This window comes from Manis javanica, chromosome 2 (assembly GCF_040802235.1).
Source record: "Manis javanica isolate MJ-LG chromosome 2, MJ_LKY, whole genome shotgun sequence".
Lineage (NCBI taxonomy): Eukaryota > Metazoa > Chordata > Mammalia > Pholidota > Manidae > Manis > Manis javanica.
In genome coordinates this window covers 105716336-105742091 of record NC_133157.1, presented here as the reverse complement: position 1 = coordinate 105742091, position 25756 = coordinate 105716336, and the positions used below count along the sequence as shown (strand labels likewise).

The 25756-nt window shown below is 38.0% G+C and overlaps 1 protein-coding gene and 1 long non-coding RNA gene across 2 annotated transcripts in view; one reads left to right on the top strand and one right to left on the bottom strand.

Annotated features, from left to right (window-relative positions):
* The window catches only part of LOC140847783 (uncharacterized), a 158385-nt gene extending 137218 nt beyond the window's left edge, over positions 1–21167 (bottom strand). The window contains exon 1 of the long non-coding RNA XR_012127960.1: positions 21092–21167. This is a non-coding gene — a long non-coding RNA (uncharacterized lncRNA). The remainder of the gene's footprint in view (positions 1–21091) is intronic.
* GPR158 (G protein-coupled receptor 158) overlaps positions 1–25756 on the top strand; it is a 375355-nt gene that overhangs the window by 296750 nt on the left and 52849 nt on the right. The window contains exon 6 of the mRNA XM_037006036.2: positions 17575–17684. Within this exon, the coding sequence (XP_036861931.2) occupies positions 17575–17684 (110 nt within the window). The remainder of the gene's footprint in view (positions 1–17574; positions 17685–25756) is intronic.

Here is a 25756-nt window from a genome sequence, read left to right as displayed (position 1 = left end):
ACTTAGCAGACAAGTTTTTATGACTAACTCTACCACTTTTTCTGTTCTTGAGATTATTTATGCTATCATTCTTTTATGATGGCCTAAATTTTTTTAAATATTATGTCATTTAACAGTAAGGAGAGATTGCCAAATAATGATTTGTATGTTAAATAAGTCTATTTCCTTTTAAGCGTTTCTGCAGCTTTTATCTCTATTTATTATGGAAAACCATGGAGAGTCTCTGAAATTATTCCCTGAAATTAACGTGCATTATAAAATTACTAATAAGCATTTAAATTAATTGATAGCCTATTTTCTTCTCTCCTTCAGCTGAAGAATTTTGCATGCTTCATTAGCTTCCATCATTTACCTCAGAGCAGGACTTCTCAACCTCAGCACAGTTACCTGTTGTGGGTGTCGTCCTGTGCATTGTGGGACATTCAGTGACAACCCTGGCCTCACCCTACTAGATGCCAAGACATCCCAGCCCCAGGTGTGACAAATGTCACACCAGTTATTGCCAAATGTCATTTAGGGGGAAAAGTCACTCCCCGTTGAGAACTACTGACTTAAATATAATCTACGACTTTATTATATTATCAACATTTTCTTTACTACACGTCTCTCCCTCAATCACTTGAGTATTCTGATTAATAGGCTCCAGCCTTCCTGTCCTGCTGTGATTTCAGGTTAGTCAGGTAGACTCTGGGAGGACTTGACTGTCCTACATCCATATAAACCCCAGTTACTTCTGAACATCACTAAACTAAACTAAGGCACCTTTTACAATGCCACCATCTTGGACCATGAGAAATGAAGAGACACTTTGCAGACATGACTGTGGTTCTCCTTACAACTGTACAGCAGGCATTTAACTATACATGCATTGCTGTCAGATCTTACCAGAACAAATTAAGCTGACTTAATTTTACTTCTACAGGCAAGCAAGGTATTGAACAAGGTTAAAAGCAAAGGACTCTGGGGAATGTTCAAGTTAGTTGAAATCATTGGTGCCTCTCCAATTAGCTGGGAAAGAATGCTTGGAAGAATTAGGAGGCATTTGAGAGGAAGGAAAGAACTTAAACAGTTGAATGAGCTAGGCTCATTATCATTTTGGGTACCATAAGGATTATTTTCCAAAGGAGGCTGGTGGGGACACCTTAGAAACAATTACTAACCCATGTTCAATAGTCCCTGGGCTAAAGACACTGTGCCAGACCGTATGGGGGAGAAAGAATAAAAAGAAAGCAGAGTGGTCCTCACAGACCATACAATCTTGGGGGAAATTGTGCACAAACATTTTTACAGTTGGGTAACATTACTATCAGTAAGAAATAGTTGTTTCATCAATTGGCAGTATTTCATCCATTTCCAATACAGACAGTAACAGCAGGAGCTTCAGAGAAAGAATTCTGCAGACTGGAGAGATCAGAAAAGCTAAAATCTGAGCTTGGAGTGGAGATAAGCAAAGGAGGTAAGGAAAAGAATCTCAGTTAAGGAAGATGGAATGAGTTAAGAGGCTGCACTCTAAGCATGTTTGATGTGTAGAATTGAAAAATAAAACCAGAAATGGAGGATAAGGCCAGATCCTTAAGGTCTTTTGTGGAGACCAGCTTCGCAATCCAGCTAAATCTGAAAGGGATGGGTGGGGAGATTAAGAAAACACAGAAACCTGAGTTGGGATCAGGAGGTTCACTGACTGCTGGTGGTGGAACAGTGATGGTTTTATTTCAGAGCACCGCTAATATACACAGGCTCACTTCCTGTGAGCTGCCCACAATGATGTCACTTTCATTGTTGTCACTTCTGGCTGATCTCACACCCGGTGATCTCATTTCCGGCACTCCACAATTCTTGAATATCAGGCTAAGGAATTTTGATTAAATAATGGAAGCTGATGTTTCCCAAATTGAGTTCTATTAAACAATCATCCCAGGAAATATCCTTTGAATAGTGTTCTATGTTTAAATAGACCTGAGAAACATTGCATTCTTAGTGTATATGCCCTCCTGAGGATTTAAAAATGCATATTGGTATTTAAAGGCTATGATTAACTTTATGAAACCAGCATTTATGCATGCATTTGATCACGAGGTGAGAGTAGGGGATGATAGGTATGAGGAATAAGAACAGAGTACCTATTAACAGGGAAACAACTTAGAATTTGTAGTGTGATATTAGGGAAGGTTTAACCTTTTGAAAGAAGAGGTGATACCATCAAAGAGATATTTTAGTATCAGCTTGTACACAGATTAGAAAAAAATATACATGAATAAAATATTCAAAAAATAGGACCCTTAAGGAGAGAGAGCTTCTGTTTCAGGCATTCATTAATCTGTTTTTTTCATTCTTTCATCCCTTCACAAATATTTATTAAGCAAAAACTATGTGCTGTGTGCTAAGCAAGGTAAATAAAATGGTGAAGTAGGGAGAAATGGTCCCTCCCATCACAGAGTTTAGAATCTAAAAGAAGAAGGCAAATATAGATTTATATTTTTATGAATACTATGTTTTAAAAAAAGAAAAAAAAAGAGCTTCTATTTTTTTGTTGAACAATAAATAATGCTGAAAGAGACCTTTCCATTTCCTCTTAAATATGTCATCAAGAAATATCTATTTTAATGTTAACAATAACCCTAAACCTTGTTAAAATACTTTAACATTGCTGGTTTCAATATTTAAGTGTAGCTGTTTTAATCTTGGACCATTTTAGCATTTTGGAAACATTTTATAATATCAATTTGGAGAATGAGAAGGAAGTGTAAGGAGAGAAAGAGGAGTGACTGGTTTTGTTTTTACTTTCATCTGTCGTGTTTTATATATATATATATCATAAATGTTTGGTTTGATTAATTTTCACAAACTGAACACACCTGTGTAACCAAAATAACCCAGGATGCTTTCAGCCCCCCAGACAACCCTCAGTTTCCCTTCCAATTACAACCTTCCCTGCCCAGAGCAACCACATCTCAACTTCTTTTAGCTTAGATTCAGTTTGCCTGTGTGTGTGTGTGTGTGTGTGTGTGTGTGTGTGCGTGCAGTGTATAAATGCAATCATTCATCATATGGAAAGCTTTAAAGGAAGTTGACAAGGCACCTTTGGTGCTATTAAGCTACAGATCTTTCTATAATTCAGTGGTTCTCAAACTGGGTCACAGATTGGAGGCACCTGGGACTTTTAAGAATTATGTATATTAAACCCCACCCAAAGAGATGATTCATGTAATTGGTGTGAGGTGGAGCTTTTAGAAAGTGCACCCAAAGTTAAGAATCACTACTGTAATGTGTTGAAAGTAAAGCCGTATATGCTTACATAATATTAGAGCTAGCTTGTGCCCAACTGTCTGACTAATATTTGTAAACCTGGGCTTTCTGTGTCTAAATTTTAGGTTGTAGTTTGGCAGAAGAAGCAGATATTATATGTGACTAATAACCCTCCCACGAGCTGTCACCTGGGCAGCAAACCGTTTTTGAATTCGGTACTGTGTGAGAGGTAAACAGGGTTGCCTTGCTTTAGAACAGCCTCTGCTTATAAAATGTTGAAATGTCATCAGGTACCAGATTGCAGAACTGTCAGATTTGTGTCAAAGGCATTACTTCCCGGACGTTGAGACTGGAGAGCAGTGAATCATTTCCTTGAGAGCTTTACAACCCCTGGCAGCCTACAAGAGCCTGGAGATGATTTTTTTCTGGGCCTAAGGAAGCCTTCAGGGTGACTAAGATATTTTAGACTTGGAAGAATATAGAGTTGAGTTCTCAGAAATCAGAAAAGTCACAAACATAGATGCATCTGAATTTTGTGAAATTATTTTCATTTTAGTCTGAAGATTGACTCAGCAACAAACTGATAAAAGTAGATATATTTCATTTCTTCATCTTTTCTCAAAACTTTTCTAATGTTCATAAAATTTTGAAGGAATTTTGTGTTACAAGTGATAAATTACAATTTCAAAAGTCTGGGAGAAATTCATTATGTATTCAGGGACAGGACAATTTACCTTCCCTGAAATACAATGGAATCCATGGTTTCATACCCAAAGGCTCCAAATCTATTTTGCAAAGTCTTCTAAGGAAGGTGTCACCAGTCAGAAGAGCTTGTGCTTATGCCACCCTGGGATGTCTTTGTTCCATGACTCACAAGCACTCAAGAGCCTAGGCTGACACTTTCTGTCCTCTGAAGATCATGCCTTATGTGTTCCTTGCCTTTGTGTTTTTCCTGTGGTCTAAACTAGTTAAGAGCAGCTAAGGAGAGACAAGACCCCTGCTCTCAAGAAACTTAGAGATTAGTAGAGGAGACATAATATAAAGGTAGCCAATAAACAAGTAAGAATTTCAGATAATGATGGATGCTGTGGAGAATACAAACCAGGAGAGGCAGCCTTAGAAAATGTCTTTTTTTTAAAAATTATTATTATTGTTTTTACTATCAGATATACATCACAAGAGTTGGTGTTTTGATAGGGATTGCACTGAATCTGTAGATTGCTTTGGGCTAAGTGGCCATTTTGACAATATTAATTCTTCCTATCCATGAGCACGGGTTGTATTTCCATTTATTGGTGTCTTCTTTAATTTCTCTCATGAGTGTCTTGTAGTTTTCAGAGTACAGGTCTTTCATCTCCTTGGTTAGGTTTATTCCTAGCCATTTTATTCTTTTCGATGCAATTGTAAATGGAGTTGTTTTCCTGATTTCTCTTTCTGCTAGTTTGTTGTTAGTATAGAGGAATGCCACAGATTTCTGTGTATTAATTTTGTATCTTGCAACTTTGCTGGATTCAGTTATTAGTTTTAGTAGTATTTTAGTGAATTTTTTATGGTTTTCTATGTATAATATCATGTCATCTGCAAATAGTGAGAGTTTAACTTATTCCTTACCAGTTTAGGTGCCTTTTATTTCTTTGTGTTGTCTGATTGCCACGGCTAAGACCTCCAGTGCTATATTGAATAAAAGTGGTGAGAGTAGGCATCTTTTTCTTGTTCCCAATCTTAGAGGAAAAGCTTTCAGCTTTTCACTATTAAGTACAATGTTGACTGTGGGTTTGTCATATATGGCTTTATTATGTTGAGGTATGTACCCTCTATACCCATTTTGTTGAGACTTTTTATCATAAAAGAATGTTGAATTTGTCAAATGCTTATTCAGCATCTATTGAGTTGATCATGTGATTTTGTCCTTCTTTTTGTTGATGTGGTAGATGATGTTGATGGATTGTCTAATATTGTACCATCCTTGCATCCCCAGTATAAATCCCACTTGGTCATGATGGATGATCTTGATACAGTTTTGTATTTGGTTTGCTAATATTTTGTTGAGTATTTTTGCATCTGTGTTCATCAGAGATATTGGTCTGCAATTTTCTTTTTTTGTGGTGTTTTTGCCTGGTTTGGTATTAGAGTGATGCTGGCCTCATAGAATGAGTTTGGAAGTATTTGAGGCTCTTCTACTTTTTGGAATGCTTTAAGAAGGATTGGTACTAGCTCTTCTTTAAATGATTTTTAGAATTTGGCTGTGAAGCCATCTGGATATGGAGTTTTGCTTTTGGGGAGTTTTTTTTATTACCAATTCAATTTCATTACTGGTAATTGGTCTGTTTAGATTTTCTTTTTCTTCCTGGGTCAGTCTTGGAAGGCTGAATTTTTCTAGGAAGTTGTCCATTTCTTCTAAGTTCTCTGATTTATTGGCATATAATTTTCACACTATTCTCTAATCATTCTTTGTATTTCTGCAGTATCTGTTGTGATTATTTCTTCTTCATTTATGATTCAGTTTATGCAAGTACACTTTCTTTCTTGATAAGTCTGGCTAGGGGTTTATCTATTTTATTTATTTACTCAAAGAACCAGATCCTGATTACATTGATTTTTTTTCTATTGTTTTGTTCTTCTCTATTTTATTTATTTCTGCTATGATGTTTATTATGTCCCTCTTTCTGCTGATTTTGAGCCTCATTTGTTCTTCTTTTTCTAGTTTCATTAATGTGATTGTAGACTGTTTATTTGGGATTGTTCTTGTTTCTTGAGGTAAGCCTATATTGCTATAGACTTTCTTCTTAGAACTGCCTTTGCCACGTCCCACAGATTTTGGGCTGTTGTATTTTTGTTTTCATTTGTCTCCATGTATTGCTTGATTTCTGTTTTAATTTGTTCACTGATACATTGATTATTGAGAAGCATATTGTTTAGCCTCCATGTGTTTGTAAGTCTTTTTGCTTTCTTTGTGTAATTTATTTCAGGTTTCATACCATTGTAGTCTGAGAAGCTGCTTGGTACAATTTCAGCCTTTTTTAATTTATTGAGGTTCTTCTTGTGGCCTAGTTTGTGACTTATTCTGGAAAACATTCCATGTACACTTGAGAAAAATACGTATCCTGATGCTTTTGGATGGAGTGTTCTATAGATATCTGTTAAGTCCATGTGATCTAATGCATTGTTCAGTGCCTCTGTTTCCTTATTTATTTTCTATCTGGTTGATGTGTCTATTGATGTGAGTGGTGTGTTAAAGTCTCCTAAACTGAATGTGGTTCAATCTTTTTCTCCTTTAATTCTGTTGGTATTTGTTTTACATATTTAGGTGCTCCTATGTTGAGTGCATAGATATTTATAATAGTTATATCCTCTAGTTGGACTGATTCCTTTATCTTTATGCAATGGAATGTTTGTCTCTTGTTACTTTCTTTGTTTTGAAATCAATTTTGTCTGATATATACTGATTTTTTCTTCCAGTTATTTACATGTACTATCTTTCTTTTTCCATCCCTTCACTTTTAGTGTACATATGTCTTTGGGTTTGAAAGGAGTCTCTTTAGGCAGCATATAGATGGGTCTTGTTTCCTTATCCATTCTGCCACTCTGTGTCTTTTGATTGGTATATTCAGTCCATTTACACTTAAGGTGATTATTGATAGATATGTACTTATTGCCATTTTATTAATTGCTTTCTCACTGTTTTTATATCTCCTCTCTGTTCCTCTCTTCCTCTCTTAATATTCTTCTCTTGTTTTTGATGGTTTTCTTTAGTGTTGTGATTGGATTTCTCTATATTTTACAAATTTATGTATTTTTATGTCTGTGTATAATTATAGGCTTTAGTTTTGTGCTCACCAGAGGTTCAAGGATATCTTCTTTACTATGTAATAAGTCTATATTAAATTGCTGATTACTCTATTTCAAACACAATCTGAAAGTACTTTCTTTTCCTTATTCTTCTTCTCCACATTTTTTTGTATTAGATGTAATAATCTGTACTTTTTGTGTATCCCATGACTAATTTTGTATATAGTTGATTTTGCTTCTTTTGTTTTAATTTCATACTTGTTTGATAATCAGTTGGTCTACTACCTTTACTGGAGGTTTATTTTCACTGGTGAAACTTATTTAGCCTTAGGTTCATTTCCATCTACAGAATTCCCTTTAATATATCAAGTAAGACTGGCTTATTGGTGGCAAATTCCTTCAACTTTTGTTTATCTGGAAATTACTTAATACCTGCTTCAAACTTAAATGATAATCTTACCAGGTATAGGATTGTTGGTTGGAGGTCCTACTGTTTCAGTACATTAAATATATCATCCCACTCCTTTTGGGCCTGTAGAGTTTCTGTTGAGAAGTCTGCTGACAGCCTGATTGGATTTCTTTTATAAATAATCTTTTTTCTCTGGCTGCTTTCAACACTCTCTCCTTATCCTTGATCTTTACCATTTTAATTATTATGTGTCTTGGTGTTGTCTTCTTGGGGTTCCTTTTGTTAGGGGATCTCTGTGCTTCCATGACTTGAGTGTCTTGTTTCCTTCTCCAGACTGGGGAAGTTTTAAACAATTATTTCTTTTTTTTATTTTTAATTTTTTATTAAGATATTATAGATATACACTCTTATGAAGGTTTCACATGAAAAAACAATGTGGTTACTACATTTACCCTTATTATCAAGTCCCCACCCATACCCCAATGCAGTCACTGTCCATCAGTGTAGTAAGATGCCACAGATTCACTGTTTGCCTTCTCTGTGCTACAGTTTTCCCCGTGATCCTCCACACCATGTGTACTAAACATAATACCCCTCAATCCCTTTCTTCCTCCCTCCCTACCCACCCTACCACATCCCTCCCCTTTGGTAACCACTAGTTCCTTCTTGGAGTCTCCGAGTCTGCTGCTATTTTGTTCCTTCAGTTTTGCTTCATTGTTATACTCCACAAATGAGGGAAATCATTTGGAATTTGTCTTTCTCCACCTGGCTTATTTCACTGAGCATAATGTCCTCCAGCTCCATCCATGTTGTTGCAAATGGTAGGATTTGTTTCTTTCTTATGGCTGAATAATATTCCATTGTGTATATGTACCACATCTTCTTTATCCATTCATCAACTGATGGACACTTAGGTTGCTTCCATATCTTGGCTATCAACAATTATTTGTCTTTCTCTTCTGGTATTTCTGTTATGAAAGACTCTGTTATGCAAGACTCTATTATAGTCTTGTTTGGATTGGTCACATGGCTATCTTATTCTTTCATTCCTAGAGATCCTTTTTTCTCTCTTTTCCTCAGCTTCTTTGTTTTCCTGTTCTCTAATTTCTGTTTCATTTACCATATCCTCCACAGGGTCTAATCTACTATTAAATCCCTTCATTGTATGTTTCATTTCAGATACTGTAGTATTTGTTTTACATATTTAGCTCTGAGTGGCTCTTTTTCAGATTTTCTATCTCCCTGATGAAGTCCTCCCTGAGACTGTTAATACTTTTCTGTAAATCCATAAGCATGTTTATGAATTTTATTTTGGAATCTTTATCAATAAGATTGATGATCTCTGTTTCATTTAGCCCTCTTTCTGGGGTTCTGTCTTATAGTATTCTTTGGATCAAATTCCTCTGACTGTTCATTTCATCAGGGATTTTGTGTTTCTCTCTTTGTTTAGATGTATCTGCTATGCTTTCTGGGAGGGTCTCCCTCTGCCTGCCAGGCAGCAAAGTCTGATGCTGCCACTGGGCCAAGTGGGTTTTCTGTTGGCAGCATATATAGGGAGGTGCATCCAGCTGCATTGCCAACAGGGGGATGGAACATCTGGGGCTCCTAAGAGTTGCCAATCTGTTGGGTTGAAGAAGGGCTGGGAAGATATCTTCCATTGCCCTTTCTCCTGAGGAGAGAGTTCTATCGAACCTTCATCCCCTCTGATGCCCCTCCCACTGCTGGCAAGTCTTTCAAATTGCCACCTCTGCTTTGGGTCTCAGGACTGGTGGAGCATGCCTACCCTCCACACTGGCTGGAGTCTCAGCCTCTCAGGGTGTTCTGCCTGCCCCTGTTGTGCAGCCCTGATAATTACCAGAACCCAGTGTAATGTGGGCTCATGCTCCTGGACCAGATCTCTAGGGTCAGGTGTGCAGTGCTGCTAGGCTCCTAACCCCTTTGTGCCCCATTCCTCTTTCTCCCACCTGTAGGCTTGTGTTGGGGGAGGGCTTGGGTCCCCCTCAATCTCGGCTTTGCTGCCTCACCCTTTTCTGTGTAGTCCTCTCTTCTTCCTTAGGTGTAGGGGCTCTGTTCTTCAGTCTTCAGGTTGTTTTCAGGTCTAGTTGCATTTGCTGTATTTTCCTCTTTTATGTGTTTTTGGGAGGAGGTTTCCATCTTGCCTTCCTATTCCACCATCTTTAATCCTATCTCCAGCCCTTAGAAGGTGTCTTGCCTGAGGGTTTCAGCCCTGGGGAAATTCACTATGGATTCAATGAGACCAAGAAATGACAATGGAACGTCCTTGGGGTAAAAGGGTTTATACATGGCTTTATTCTCTTGGGTTGGGTCAAGCATTAGAATCATGTCTGCAGGTCTGTAATCTACCTCTGTCTCTGCCTTTACCCAGAGCACTGGACATAGTTCTTTATACAGTGACTCAGTCAATAATAGCTTATTGCCTATAGGTGTGGAAGCATTAGCCTAGCAATAAGCCAATTACCTCATCAGATATTGTAGGATGAGATAAGGATCCTGGCCATAGGAACTTTCATTTTCTCCACAGAAGACCACTCTGACAAGGTGGACAGAAGGTGGGATGCAGATGGAGAGAAGGAGCCATTTTAGTGAACAGCTGCCACAACAGCATTCCAGGCAGAAACGTCAGCACTGAGGCAGGGCTCAGCTTAGACATAGTTGAAGAGCAAAAAGAAGCCTTGAGTGCCTGGAGCATGGTCCTCAGGGGAAGGGCTCAGAGAGGCCAAATTCCCTAGGGCCTCAGTGGTGCAAGGAGTTTGGATTTTATTCCCAGTTCATGGGAAGCCTTTGAGTCCAGCAGTTTGATTGCCTTTACTTGATTTGATTTTAGCATACAATTAACCAGATTTTTTTTTTTTAAGACAGAATGAATCCATTTTTCTCAGAAGGTCAGACATTTATAAATTTTCTTTTCAGTGCCATATGAACCTCTGGATGATAAGTGCCATCTCAAAGGAAGATAAGAGAGAGAAATGTGTTTTTGGATTTTTGCCTTTTACCCTGGTGATGACTGAGGTTGTGGTCTGTGGTAATCATTACTTTAATTGAATTTGGTTTGCTGAGAGCTAGAGATTTCTTTGAAAACCTATATTTGATAAAAACATTCTCTACGTACTGCAGATAAATATGGAAGGAAGCTCTGGTGTAAGACCTTCATTGGATTTTAGAATGATACTTGCTTTTAATTTGATGGTCTACTTTGACTTTTTCAAAACATTGGATCACTCCATGTCATTTGGCAGAAAGAAGAAATGAAAACATAGATTGGATTCCTATCACTTTTAAATCCTGAAAGAAAGTCAGATAGGACCCTTATTAAATTACTCTAGAATGCGACACATATAATAACCTTTACATGGTGATTTATTTTGAGATGATCAATGTTAACTAAATGATCAAGTTTTCGTTTACTTGCCTGGAATTAAAATGCTGGTAGATTTTCTCTTCATGTTTCCTTTGCTGACACATAGAATTGCTTGGGCTTATATTGAGGCAGCTGCATGCATTTAAATCTTAGAGAGGTATACACACTGTAAGGTGACTGATAAATGAGCCGGGCTTACAATTGCAAAGTTATTGCACGTAGCAGTTTATTGGCATATAAATTAAACTGCTGTGAGGTAGAAGAATGGAAGAAAAAATTAGGTTGCTGTGTGAGATCAAATTAATTCAGGAACCATTTGGACATTTTATTCCCCTGAAAACAGTTTCCTTGGAGGTCTCCAGCTGTGTCTGACATCAGACCACATTCACATTGAAGCAAGGCATGCTTTAAGACTTTAGGTGATACAGCATGCAATGGTTTCAGTCTGTCATGCATATAAATAGATGGATGCTTTATGGAAATAACTGCTGGTAGAAGGTGGAAACCAGAAAGAGGCAGAGAGAAGGGTGGGGACACAGACATACCTGTGGCAAACCAAGCAGGAGAAATCTCCCATGTTGTGGCCCTGGCTCAGAAGAGAGAAAGTCAAGGGCTGCCTTGGGAAGAGACTGGCTAGGGGGAGAGGGGAGATTAGCTCCAGCCAGCTGAGGACTTCGGCAGGTAAACTGTGCTGCAAGATCCCACCAGAGGGGCACAGAGCTTCCTTACTGCTTATTTTCCAGGTCTCAGCCTAAATGCCACTGCTTCCAAGGGACCTTTCCTGACCATCTTACCAAAAACGTCTCCTCCCATTATTTTCTATCACTGAAACTAGTTTTTTTTCTTCCTTCCTGATAATTTGAAATTACATATTTATTTATGTGTTTATGTATTTATTGTCTCTCCCTTACTAAATTAACCAGTTAGCATTAGGGCAGAGTCATGTTTTCCTTGTCAGTGTATCCCCAGCAATTAATTCAGCACATAACTCTGCCTGGCAGATATAGGAGGCAGGTAAGAAATACTTGTTGAATGAATATACAGAGCCTGAAGGAAAACAGTCTGAAAACGGCTAGGGACTGGATTGTCACCCTCATACAGCAGCCTTGAGAATGCAGGTCCAGCCAAGTGCCCTCAGAGAGGCGTGGAAATCCCACATTCAAGTAGCCTGAGGAGGTCAGATTTAGCCCTGCAGGAGATCAGGTTGGTTAAGGGTGCCTGCCACTGCCTCATAAATTCTCCTAATATCCTGTGAAATAGACTGGGGAAAACCACAGTTTCCATTTTAGTATTGAGAAAATAGGACCAAATGTAAGAGAAGCTGCCCAACTTGCATAGTTACTGAAGAGCAAAGTCCAGATTCAAACTCTGAGACCAGGCCTGTTTCCTTCCATCTCATCTGGCACTGCTCACCAGACACTTTCCACTTCCAGCAGCTGCTAGCAATTGTTCTTCCTGCACCCTCATCAGGGATTTACAAAACTAATCTGCTGAATCTCCCCAGGGCAATTCTGTATCACACACCTTTTGCCCTAGAAGATTACTGACTATGATCACTGCTCTTGCAATGTGACAGTGTAGCCTCCAGCTAGTCCCAAAGAAGGAATGCCTGAGTCTAAAATTATTTTAAGCCTCCCCTAAGACAGACATGGGCTTATATAACTTTAAGAACAGTCATGATTTTCAAAGGTAACTGCACAGCGAGGGTGTTTCCACAATAAACTACTCTCCCCAGAACCCTAAGCAGGGAGAATGCGACCGTGTACTGAGTACCTACCATGCCTCACTATCCTATATAAGGTGAACAAGGAGAGTGTGGATCCAAGCAAAGCTCTGAGTGATGCTCTCATTTTAACCACACTTACAGGAGTTGCCCTAAGTAGCTGGGGGCAGGGTGGGGTGTGATGAGGGGGAAGGAGGAAGGGTGTTCCCAGCTGGGAAAAGTTCTCCCTAAATCTGATGAAACCAAAGGAGAACAAGGGTAAGCGTAAATTGGGAGAGTTTTTATTGCTCACAGCTTGCTCAAGTTCACTAGCTAGGCCTGGCTACACCCATCCCCTCCAGCTGTGGTGCATGCTCTGGCCTCCTGCCTGCCCCTTCTGGCAGGAACTCCATGGGCCAGACCAAATAAGTACCAGGAATAGAAGGGAGGAGAGAATGATGGTTTTCTTTCTACCCCTTGTCCCTGAGCAACCAGAGGCTCTGCTATGGTAAACACCCATTGGTATGTAAATGTATTAAGGCCAGGCAGGAAGTTCTGGGTGAAAATTTCCATTTACCCCACACCCTGATACTGGCATTGTGACTGAGGGTCAAAATGCGACTACTTTGCAGTTTGGTAGTCCTCCAAGTGCTAAAAATAAGCCAGGTTGTTTTCCTTGCCCTTGCTCGGCAGTAATACCCAGTTGTCAGGTTTCTAGCATTGGCAGACTAGCTTACAAAAACTACAGTGTGCAAACAAAGAGGCTGAGAGGCCAAGAGGTGGTAACTCCCAAGTACATGGTCTGTAAGCTGCCAAGGAAACAAACTGTAAGTAAATCTCAAGCAAGGGAAGGCTTTGAGTTACACTTGCATCTTTTTTCGAACACTTTCACCTCCTTGTGCCCTTCACAATCAAAGGAGCCATAGTATTTATAACATTCCTTTCTGAAGACAGTGGTGTGGCAAAAATGATAAACACAGGTAGTAAGTTGGCTGGTACCTTTATAATAAGGGCTTGCAGTTCGTACCATAGACTTACCCAAAAAATTCAGAGAAAGTTCCCAGCCACCTTTTCTATTTTTCAGCTGTAGGCAGTGCTATCAAAACGGCAGTAAGGAACAGTAAGTTTAAAATAATTTGGTCTGAAGCATGAGTATAATTTCATAGCCATAGAAAAATCTAGGAATATATATGACATCAAAATGTAATTCAGCCCTATTGAGCATTAATAAAAAATCTCAACCTTTGTCACAGATATCTAAGTATCTATATGGCTTTCTGCCCTTGTAACAGATTTTAGATCATTAAGGGTAGAGAAAACTGGAAGTGGAATCAGTGCCCATGCAGTTAGCATGGGCAAAGGGGCTTAGCCCCCCTCCTCCAGCAAAGTCTCTACTGTGTTAGTTTAGGAGGAGAGTGTGTGGGTATTTCCATTCCTTCCCAGTTCCTCAGAACATACCAAATTGCACAGACATGCTGTGTTCTCCACCTAGAATTATTGTCCATTGCTTGTCACGGGACTACAGACCGACTCCCTGTCCTGCCTTAAGTGCCACTTCTTCAGGGAGGCCTTCTGACCACTTTATCTACAGTTATGTTAACACCTGCCTCAGTAACACCCTAACTGTTACTTTCTATCTGTACATGTTGTTTGCTTCTTCAGTCACATTTATAATAACTTATAATTAATACTGTCTTGTTTACTTATTTATGGGTCTCTCCATTTGATTTCAACTCCATGAGTTCAGAGACTACACTTTTTATTTACTAACATATTGTCCTTTGCCTAGCACAATGCCTATCACATAAACTCAAATATTTGTTGACTAAATGGATACATGAATGACAGAATAAGTGCACTGGTGTGACAGAATGGTCAACCAAGTACTTCTGCCTTTTTCTAAATATATAGAGACCCCAACTTAACTTGCTTGGATCCTCATTAACTCCAAGAAATGTACTGCTTTAGTCCTGTGACCCATAAATAGACCCCAATCTCAGCCTTGTCTGGTCCCTTACTTCCTAATACTTGGCCAATGTCCACATGGTGAACACCATCTTCTACTCTGTCATCTGTGAGATGCCTTTAAATCCTTATTACTTTCAGAGTTAAGACCAACAAAGGCAGTCTCAACTCCCTGGCTATGTAGGGCATTCCTACTCAGTTGTGCTTTCTGTGGGAGAGGTCTTCTGACATAATTGAGGATCCATCTCTTTAGATGACACATCAACTCCTACATGTATAGGGCTATGGCTTTTCTCTACTGATCTAACCCTTTATATCATGGCTGTACAGTCAACTCTAAGTTCATACAAAAATGTTTCTATCCTTTAATAGTTAAGTTTTTATCCTACCACCTGTTGTAATGTGCACTGAACTAGAAATCTGAATATTCATCCCAGATAAATCATTAGCTATGTGGCTTAGATGGCATTAAATATAGACTTGAGAGCACTAAAGTAATACTACCAGGAATCAAATCCTACCTCTTCTACTTACAAGCTGTGCAATCTTAGGAAAATTATTTAATCTTTAAGTACCTCATTTTCCTCATCTGTAATATATGAGTAATAATAGTAACCACCTCATGGAGTTGTTATATGCAGATTAAATTAGATAATATGTGTAAGGCTTAGAGCAGCCTTTAACATGAGATGTTATATAAACTTAGCTCTTATTTTAATGATGATAACAACTCATGCCTCTCTGTACATTTTCTGTTCTCTGCTTTTCATTTTTAAAGTAAAGCTGCTGCATATATGATAAGCTCCAAGGTCCTTTCCAGAACCAACCAGATTCAAGAGTCTATGTTCTGAAGGCAAATTCAAAAGAGTCTGTTTCTGGTAAATAAGCTGTTGTTATACTTCTATCCTGTGCCTTAAATAAGACCATTCCTCTGAATAGAGGTTCTCTGCTCTCCTCCTACCGAGGTGCTGAGCCTCGAGGCCCACTGTGGTGTCTTCGTCCTCTGAGCCTCCAGGTCCCTCTGGTTTCTCTCAGCTATGGATTTATTTTACACCTTTTACTTCAATTCCATCCATCTTCTACACAGTTACCAAGATGAATTTTCCAAAACATAAATTCAACTGTGTTACTCTACTGCATAAAACTTCCCAGTGGTTCCTGATTAGCTTTAGGATGAAATCTCAGTTCCTTGTTATGGCATAGCCCCTCAGGGACTTGGCATGCCTTCAGACCCAGCCACTCTCTTCCCATTCTCTACTCCACACTTGGTGAGTCAGCAGATGAAAGAGTGCTTGTATGTCCCCACAATCATAGTGCCATCTCAGGCTTTCGTGCCTTTGTACTTCTTCATGCAAACAGCCCTTTCCTTTTCTTCAACTGGAGAATTCCCACATGTCCTTTAAGACTCATCAGGTTCTTTCTCCTCCAGGAAGTTTCCTCACTGAGGTAGGCTCTCTTCTCTGTGCATATCCCTCAGTCAAAACACCTCTGTCATATTGAAATGATCTGAGTACAGATTTATTCTTTTCTTTAGACTCTACATTCCTCCATGGCAATTGCAGATCTTAGTTTTTTGTTCTAAACTCAGTGTCTTATACATCTTAAGCAATCAATCAATGTGGAATTGAGCTATTTTATATCTCTTTGAAAACTTGAGGCTAGGGTCAATATGTGCCACAAAATTGTTATTTGTCTTTAGCCAGTCACAACACAGTTATTGTAATGTGGTTTATACACTTATAAAAGTAACCATTAGAAAGGGATTGCAGAAAACGTTTAACACATGATAGCATGAAGAGAATGATATGTCTTCCATATATATAAAAGGGTACATTCTATGAAGCCATATTAAGTTAATCATACAGAAATCTATCCTCCAGAAAGTAGCCCCCAAGTCATGCTGATGAGTGGGTATCTGTTGGTGTATTACTAATTAAATCCAACAATAAAATAGTGAAATATATGAAAATGTAAGTGAAGAAGACAGTAATTTGGGAAGCCTCCTGTTTCATTTTGGTGAAGCAAGAAGTTAACAGTCTATATAAATGGTAGGGCACTTAAAAATACTGTTTATCACTATGCAGTGTTAAAATATAGTTGAATTATGTCACTCAAAATGTGTCAAATAACAATGGGAAAGCTACACTGATAACTGATTGACTTCATTTTTATATTGTGATGTACAAAAAACAGATTTGGAAAAGGTTGCAGAAATCTCTCTAAGAAAAAAGATAATCCAGAAATTAAAAAATGCAAAATAGGATCATTTAGACATTTATGGAGATATCTACTGAACAACAAAATCATAAAAATAGTTCAGCTTGCTCAAAATCACACAGTAGCAAATGAAAGGTAGTCCATATGATTCCTTGTACGTCCCTTTTGACCATCCCCCTGAAACTGGCCACTTGTTCCTTTGCATCCCACTGACCCTGCACAGACGTTTATCACAGCACCTAAGCTACTTTAATGCAATTTCTTGTTTATGTTCTCTCTACCCTTTCTTATTGGCCTTTGTGTCCATAGCATCTAGTATAGTGCCTGGCTCATGGTAAATCCTTAATTAATATTTGTTGAATAAAAGTTCTGGAGTGAGAAGTGAGGAGTGTGTGAGGTCATTGAACCAAGTACTAAATGAAGTGATAATAGGGTGCAGTAGATTGATTGGGGGATGTGGTACACGATAATCCTCTCCGGGCCATTTCAGACCCGGGGAAAGTATTGTGAGATGTATGGGGTTGGGAATAAGCCAGGCTCCAGTGGAGAATGGCAATGGAAGCTAGCTTGGCTGGCCCATGTAGGGAAGAAAACAGAGCGAAGTTTGGACATACTAAATAAAGACTTAGAGACAATCGGTAGAACCTATTGAAAGTTAAAATTAAAGAATTTATATTTGATTTGACAGCAAAAGGGAGACTCTAACAATGAATAAATTCACATTATTTAGTTCAAAGTTCTATTCAGATGGATGTGTGTTTGTGTCAAAATTCCTATGTATTGAACATCAGCTTATGAAATACAGACTTTAATCTGTGGGTTGTCAGTTCATCTTGAAGGTCTTTTTCTCTCTTCTCATTCCCACAGGTTGTTATTTTGTACTTTGAGCCAAGCGCATTTCGCTGTGTTCTCCTAAGATGGGTCCGTCTTCTCGGTTTTGCTACTGTTTATGGAACTGTCACTCTAAAGCTTCACAGGTATGTTATATTTTATTAGTTTTTATTCCCATGGGAGGATCAAAACGTTTGGTTTGGCATGTAATTGCAAGCTGGGTCAGTCACTTAAGTGACTTAATTTCAAGAATTTCAGTAGCAAGATGATAAATATTTTTCATTTTCAGGACAGTATCTCTAGGATTCTCTAAGAAAATCTTTAATACAACTGAATTTGAAGGACATGCTTTAATAAAATGTGCCACTGGTTATGGAAAAATTAATTCTGAGTCAAAAATAAGTTTAGAATGAATGTAAAACTATTTTCTAGCTAAGAACAGGAAGGAATACAAAGGCAGTACAGCTGAAATAATAATCCAGGTCCAGAGTTATCCAAGAATTCTATGTAAGAGAATTCAGCAATATGCTTATTTTACAAAAACTACTGTCCTCAATTCCTGAGTCCCATACCTGAGGGCACACATGATGGTAGTCTATGTGTGAGTGAGAAAACAGTGTTCTTGGCTTTCCTCCTTAACCAATGTGCTCCAGTGGTTATGAACCTTATAAATTGGAGAAAAAGTAGATTCCCTTATACTTTGTTTGAAAACCACCTACTTTTTCAAGGGTATATGATAAATATTAGGAAGAGAGAGACAATAAAATTAATTATCTATCCACAAAGACAAGCATAGCCAGAAATGATTACAGGCTTCCCTGGCCTCCTCCTCCCAAGCTTCCTCAGTGTAGTGATGCCAAAGAGCATAGGAGAGAAAATATAAATTTCTCATGCAGGATAGAACAGTAGCTGTCTGAAGGAAATCCTTTGCACTGAACAGCTTTAAAATGTTTTGATAACCACAGTAAGCCATTCAGTTTTCCAAGCTAATTTTACCATGTGTTTCTCAAGAAAAATGTTTTAATATGGCTCATAACAAGTTTATTTTGGATGGCATAATATGTTACAGTTGTCTGTAAATGCCCCCACCTTTCAGCCTTTCTTAAAATGTAATCATTGTGTTGTCTACTACACAATAATCTCCACTTCTCCGACCATTTGTTTTGTTTACTTGGTTCTTACTGGGAATGCTCCAGTCATCTGTTTGGAACAAATGTAAATATCCTTACCTCTGAAGATTCCTTTCTTACATATGTCATGTAGTACAAAGAATATTAGACTGGATTTCAGGATGTCGACTTTAAATCTCAGGTTAGCCTCTACCTCTAGGAAATCCTCTGCTTCTATTTCTTATAAAGGAAGAAATTAGAACAATTTCTAATGTTCTTTCCAATGCTTACTTTATTCTTTCCACATCACAGCACACTTTGCTCTGTGTCCTATTCTTCAAGTACCTCCCAGTTTCCATTTCGTATATGATACTCATTTCTCAGCTACCGTTCACCAAAAGAAGTGAGAAATCATTGACACCCTGTAATGCACAATAAGCCTTCTAGAAATCCTGAAAGAATGGATGGCCTCTTGAGACTTGAAAATTACCTCTCTCTGAGTCTAGTACTTGGCATCTATTGTGTCCTTTATTATATAATGCAGTTTGCTTATTAGTTATCTTCCTTATTTTTACCTAATTTACTTTCTTCTTGAAGTAAGAGTCTTACTATTGAATCTCTACCTCTTACTACAATCACTGACACAAGGGGGATGTTTAATGTATACTAGTTGATGAGTGACTAAATAAAAATATCAGATGCTGACTTGGAAGCTGCTTCCAAGAGTTCTTTCCACCCGTGATATATGTGTATTGCCCTGACTCACTGTATGCTCTCAAGTGTGTGGAACACATACCACTGGTTTGCAAGACACTGTCTGGTGAGACACAAGCACAGTATTAAATAGCACTAAATCACATAATGAGAAAATAACTTCCTTTCATATTCTCTTTCCATCCTTCTGATTATTTCCAGGAGAAAAATTAGTGTGGAACTAGCAGATCTTTAACACCTGCCAGAGAGTTGCTAATCTCCCTTTGCTACAAAGAGTAGATAGGCTTCAGGTTCAGAAATGCTATCTAGATAAAATTTATTAACTTTGTTTATCTGTATATATTTGCATGGTTACTTTCTATTTATGGGTTATTAGGTTTAATTACAAGCAATAGAGTTTCCTTTAAAATATTTTAAAACAGTAAGTAGAAATTGATTTAAGGACTATATTAACTGGTACACAGATACAGGCAGAAATCTTAAAAGTGGTGTGCAGATGATTGGAATTTGGGAAACTAAGATTATTTCATCATTCTTTTGTTTCTTTTAAAGACTGGAATTAGAAGTATTTTCTCTCTGACTATGTGTCTCTGGACGTCATTGCAGTGAAGAATTACCTCACTGAAGGCTTAAATTGAGTAGAAAAAAAGAGCTGAATTATTCTTATCCTGTCTGAGCCATCTGGCTTTATATTATATTCTTTTTTTTCCATATTGCTGAAATTTAACTGATTCCAGTATTGTTTAAGTCTATCAACTGAATGATCAGCATCCCAGAGGAATGTGAACAACCCCAGTGGAAGTGGATGGCTGAATCAGTTTTGTATCCCCCATTGGTAGTATGGCACCTGGCCCACATTATACATTCAGATGTTTGCTAAGTGAATGAATAAGTGGACAGTTATAATGAATGGAGCTGCACAGTGTCTTTGCTATCTTTGAGAGTCAAGCAACATGTGGCCCTGAAGAAAGGACTTTTAAGATTTTGTAGTAACACGATAGAAAAGAGAGACATAAATACTAACAAATCCGAATTTGAATTTCAGTTCTGCCATTAGCTATTAATGCAACCAAGAACACCTAACTTCAACATCGGAGACTGTTTTCTCACCTCAACCTGTAAAGTTGTAAAGATTAAACATGACTAAAATATATGCAAATAGATCAAGTAGGGATTTCTGGTTGCAAAACACAGACACTGACTATGGCTAAATCAAGCAAAAAGGAAATTCACTGGAATAATATGGGGAAAGTCACAGAATTTAAGGGAAAGCTAAAAAACTTTAGAGGACCTAATCCAAGGTAGATTAGAGAATCAAGTAGCACGAGCTAAGGGAGAATGTCCCTTGAATGCCACAGTCTCATTTTCATCAGAAATTCATTTTTTTATTTCAAGATTCAAAGAAAGTAAATCCTACCTCTCTAGGTAGAAAATTCTAAAGAAATTTTCAGTACTGATATGTAAAATGACTGTTACAGACCCTTAAGAATAGATTAGGTCAGAAAGAACTGAGGGGTTTTTTTGCAGTAAGCCATTTGCTTCAAGGTTTAGTTAAATTATTAGACATTTCTTTCTCTGTCTCTTGGTCTCTCACTGATTGTAGTGTTTACAGAATTCCAGTAGCCCAGAAAACGTGAAGCAAATATGAAAAAGGAACAGGATCTCACTCTGTTACAGAAATGATACTAATTGCCTCCTGGAGTGGGAACTTAAAAGTTTCATTCACTTACCAAATCTCCCATTCTTTTCCTTAGTGGTCTCTCCCCACGTTTGAGAGTCATACAGTCAAAGACTGCCATACCAGTGCAAAGGGAAGCAGCAAGAATCCTTTGTTTATTAATAGCACAATACAGCGGTGTAACAAGTTGGAGGAGGGGTGAGAGGGATCTTCCCCTTCAAGGAAGAGTATTTTGTTACTGACATTTAGAATCCCCACTGAAGGTGACAAGAAACAGCAGCCTTTCATCGTCTTTATTGCTGGTGTAAGCTCTCTACAGACAAAGGGGTCTCTTCATCACCTGACCCACAGCACACCAGTTGGCAAGCCAAGTATGCAGTGCAATTCATTTCAACCCAAAACTGTGTGTTCCTCCTTGGAAAAAAGAAGAAAGGGAGAGTGTACAGGTTTCAGCTAGCTCACTATGGATCATAAGGAAAAACAGAGCTGAAGTAGGCAAAAAAGAATAGTGCTCATTTCTAAAAAGGCGTTTCCTTCGGTAACTGTAGATATGGCACCTGCCAGAGAGTTGCTAATCTCCCTATGGGTACTTAGGGTAAGTCTGTATACATAGACTTCCTACATGGATGATGTAACACAGACCACAAACAACATCAAGCACTTCCGTGGATGTGTGTGGGTCACAGAATACTTGCTAAGCCAGTAAACTTGTTTGTTTGGTTTAAGAAACTTGGGAAGACACTATCTCTAGGCTCAGAAAAGCTGTATATTTTCAGGAGGCAAAATGAAGAGATGGTTTTAAGTGGAAAGGAGTGGAGAAAGATTAAGAAATTTACTGCTAAAAGAACATATTCCTATACCCTCTAACATGGTTTCTGAAAACAAATGCCTTTTCGTTTTTCTAAAGCTAAATCAGGAAAAACAAAAGACTTTTGTACAGTATTTAAAAGGAATGTTTAAAGAAGCTTCAAAAAAGCCTTCTTCTAGCTCTGGACTAGAGTTTTCCATTTATTTCATGCATTATTCAGTACTCCTTGCTCTGGATACAACACAATGCATCACAGGTTTCTCTACTGCACTCATTAGCACCACATATTTACACTTTGTGAGAAAACATATATAAATTTTTTTTTGTTTTTTTTTTTAGTTATATATATCTATTTTTTAGTTTCTTGGCAAATTTTGAAAAGTGACTGGAAGATATTTATATGTATTTATATATTCTAACAAGGATACATAAAGTAAGATATCTTAAGTTCTTACAAAAGCAAAAGAAAGAAAAGCAAGTGTGTGACAATATAGAAAAGCTAAGAGCTCCTGGTGAAATGAAGATTGTCTCCTTTAGCTGAACTTGCGATAACCCCCGGGGAGCAGGGATTGAGATAGGGCCTTGGCTAAGGGACTAAAATGTTGACTTTGTCCAAGTGCAGACCCATCTGCCTTAACAGATTGAGTAAGGTATTGGTTAGCTTATTTATGAAAGCCGAAAATCAATGCCCTTTGTTCTGAAGTGGCTGAGCCTGTGCCTGTGGGCATGCCCAAGGCTCTCCTAAAAACCTCCAGGAGAGCGCTAAGAGGAGCCTGACTGACATTTGGTCAAGGAGAGAATCTTTGTTAATAGGAAGCTAAGTAAGTTCCAAAGCCAAATAAAGTTACATAGCTTCAGAGATAAATTAGAAAATAACCAAGTCTTGCCTCATGCAACCATGCCAGAAAAATAACTAGATGCCCTACAGAAAAGTGACATGCCTAAGATGAAATCTTATAAAGGTTTCAAATTGATGTGTCAGAACTATTGCTGATACTGGCATTTAAGAAATTTGAAATTAGATATGGAAATAGTTTGACTGTTTCTCTCTTTATCTTTTAACCTCATTAAGTGCCAACCTGAGCTTTGTGAAATTGAAATTAAACAGTTTCCCTAAAGATATTTTTATCATTTTAAATTGTTTGTAATGAAACAGGAAAGACCAAAAGTCATTTGGCTCTTAACAATATAAATTTACTTCACAATTTCATTAATTCAGGAAGCATTGGTGTGGAATGCACTGTAAAGACTTGTGCTAGTGCACAGAACTTTTTGTGTGCTATCCCGATTGTAATTAATTTCCAAAAACCGTGTAGTTAAAGACCTTAGATTTGCAGGCACTACATTTTTGTTATTCTCATTACTTTTGTGCTTGGAAGGACCTAGAAGAAGGGAAGCCCTTGAAAGCCTGAGAAGTAAGCAAATTGTGCCACTTCATTTCTTCCTGTCCTCTTCCCTTTGTTGGAGTGCTTGTAATCTGTCCCAGAGCTTCAAGTCTGAGTCCTTTGGCACTTTGCATACAGCTAGCCATTATGAATGGTTCCCCCGGAAAACTGTGAAAACAAAATCTCCAAAGTTTCATTGAGTTATCCATTATTACAAAATCTCTGACTAGCTAGAGGATAAGACAGTTTCCTCTGCTCATCACTTCCCACCTTGTCCTTTCTAATGATGCTGCACTGCCCAGTCTAGCTTCCTGAAGGACCCCAACTACATGGCCCTAACTACTATTAATTATGTAGGGATATTCATGTCACTTTCAGAAGCTAATTAAGGGTTTCTGCTTGAATTGCTTCACTTATAAATTAATATGTTCAATTTAGCCCACCTATATGAAGTAAAAGATTAGGGAAATATAAGCAAATTGATAAAAGATGTCTTTTATTAATTATAGATCTGTATTATATAGAAACTTTATATAAAATAAGAGTACCTTTTTAATAAAATTAGAAACGAAAGCAAAATTCATTGTTTAATTGTTCTTTTCAGAACATGTTAAATATTAGACATGAATAAATAAGAATGAAGCTCAGGAAACTGAAGAGGGTTAAAGCTTTACGTATTTTGTCGACTGCAGATGTCCTACCTCATTTGTTTTATGACACATAACTCTGAAATACTTTATTTTATAATAGCTGCATTCAAGCTTCTCAATATTTTCTTTTTCTTTTTTTTTTTTTCTTTGTATGTGTACACACACTTGCTCTAGTTTCTAATTACAGCATCAGTATTTTATGTTTAGATTTCTGAAAAGAGGCTTGCATTAACATATATAGTTTAGGGGCCATGTGCCATACTTGAAACATGGGATTTTTTTATTGCCTGGATTGTTATGGCTTCAACTTGCAAATAAATGTATACACTTGCATGTGTGTGTTAATCAACTTTAAAATTATGAATAAAAACCCAACTGGTAATTCAGAATTAGTACTTCTCAGACTACAGTTGAAACTTTATCCTAATGTTCTGTGTTAGCAACTAACAAGCAGAAGTGTTTTTTCCCTATATGAAGTACATGTAAGAGAGCAAGCAAATAGAAAATGAAATTATTTAATTCACACAGCAAAAAGGAGAGCATCCAGGCTTCTTTGAAGGCCAAGGAGAAACAGCTTCTGCAGGTGTTTTGCAGCCTTCCTCTGCCTGCAGGTGTCTAGGCCCAGAGGCAGGGGCTGGGCTTGTGTCACTGTATGGCTACACCTGTGGCCCTTTGGAGATACCATCAGCTCACCTGGCCTCTGGTTAGTTTGCTGCCCCTCGCCCAGCATTTGCATGTGTCCAGTCCAAAATACCTGAGTTGTGTTTTCTTTTTTATTCAGTTCAAAATAATTTCTAATTTGATTTATTCTTGACCCACAGGTTAGTTAGAAGTGTTATTTTGTTTCCACATATTTGAGGGATTTCCCACAAATCTTTCTGGTTTTGATTTCTAATTTAATTCCACTGTGGTCAGAGCACATACTTTGTATGAACTTGAATCCTCTTAAATTTATTGAGACTTGTTTATGGCCCAGAATATGATCTGCCTCGGCAAATGTTCCCTGGGCACTTGGAAGAATGTGCTGTTTTAGGGTGAGCCTCACTAATTTTCTCTCTACATGTTCTGCTAATATTGAGAGAGTGGTTTGAAATTTCTAGTTTTCCTATTTCTCCATAGCTCTTTTAGTTTTTGCTTCATGTATTTGAAGTCCTGTTCTTAGATGCATAAATGTTTAGAGTTGTTATATCCTCTTCATGGATTGGCTCCTTCATCATTATGAAATGGTCTTCATTATCCCTGTTAATATTACTTACTTTGAAATCTACTTTGTATGATACCAATGAGACAGGGACTATGGGTTTAGACAGAGTAGGGTGAGGACCTCCGGAAAAAACAAAGCAAGATAATCCATTGTGGGATTTGCTTTGACCTGCTGGGGGGCCCAGCTTGTTTTTCTGACTTTACCCATGTGCTGCTTTTCCTCCTCCAGCCCTAAACAAATGAGTTGCAACCTGAGCAATGTAGCAAGCAAGCCCAGAACAACTAGTAAAAACAGGAAGGATTCCATCCTGAAAATAAGAACATCTTAAAACCCAATTAGTTTAAAAAGTTAAGCTTCTTAACAAGCAGACAATAATAACTCAGCCCACCTTGGGAGTAAAGCAGGCAGATTTAAGTGATATGCTCCCAGACCAGGAAGCTGCTATCCTGGGAGGAAATCAGAGCAGTAAAATTCTTGTAAATAACCAGGAAGGCTAATAAGAAACCTAACTTCTCTTCAAAGATAAACATTTTGGGACCACTTAGCAGATATACATCCCTAGCCCTTTGTCTCTCAACCGCCTATAAAACCCCTAGACACCGCACCAACCAGGGGCTCTCTTGTCCCCTCCTGGCCTGAGCCAGGAGCTCTGTTCTTTCCCTTTCTCTCT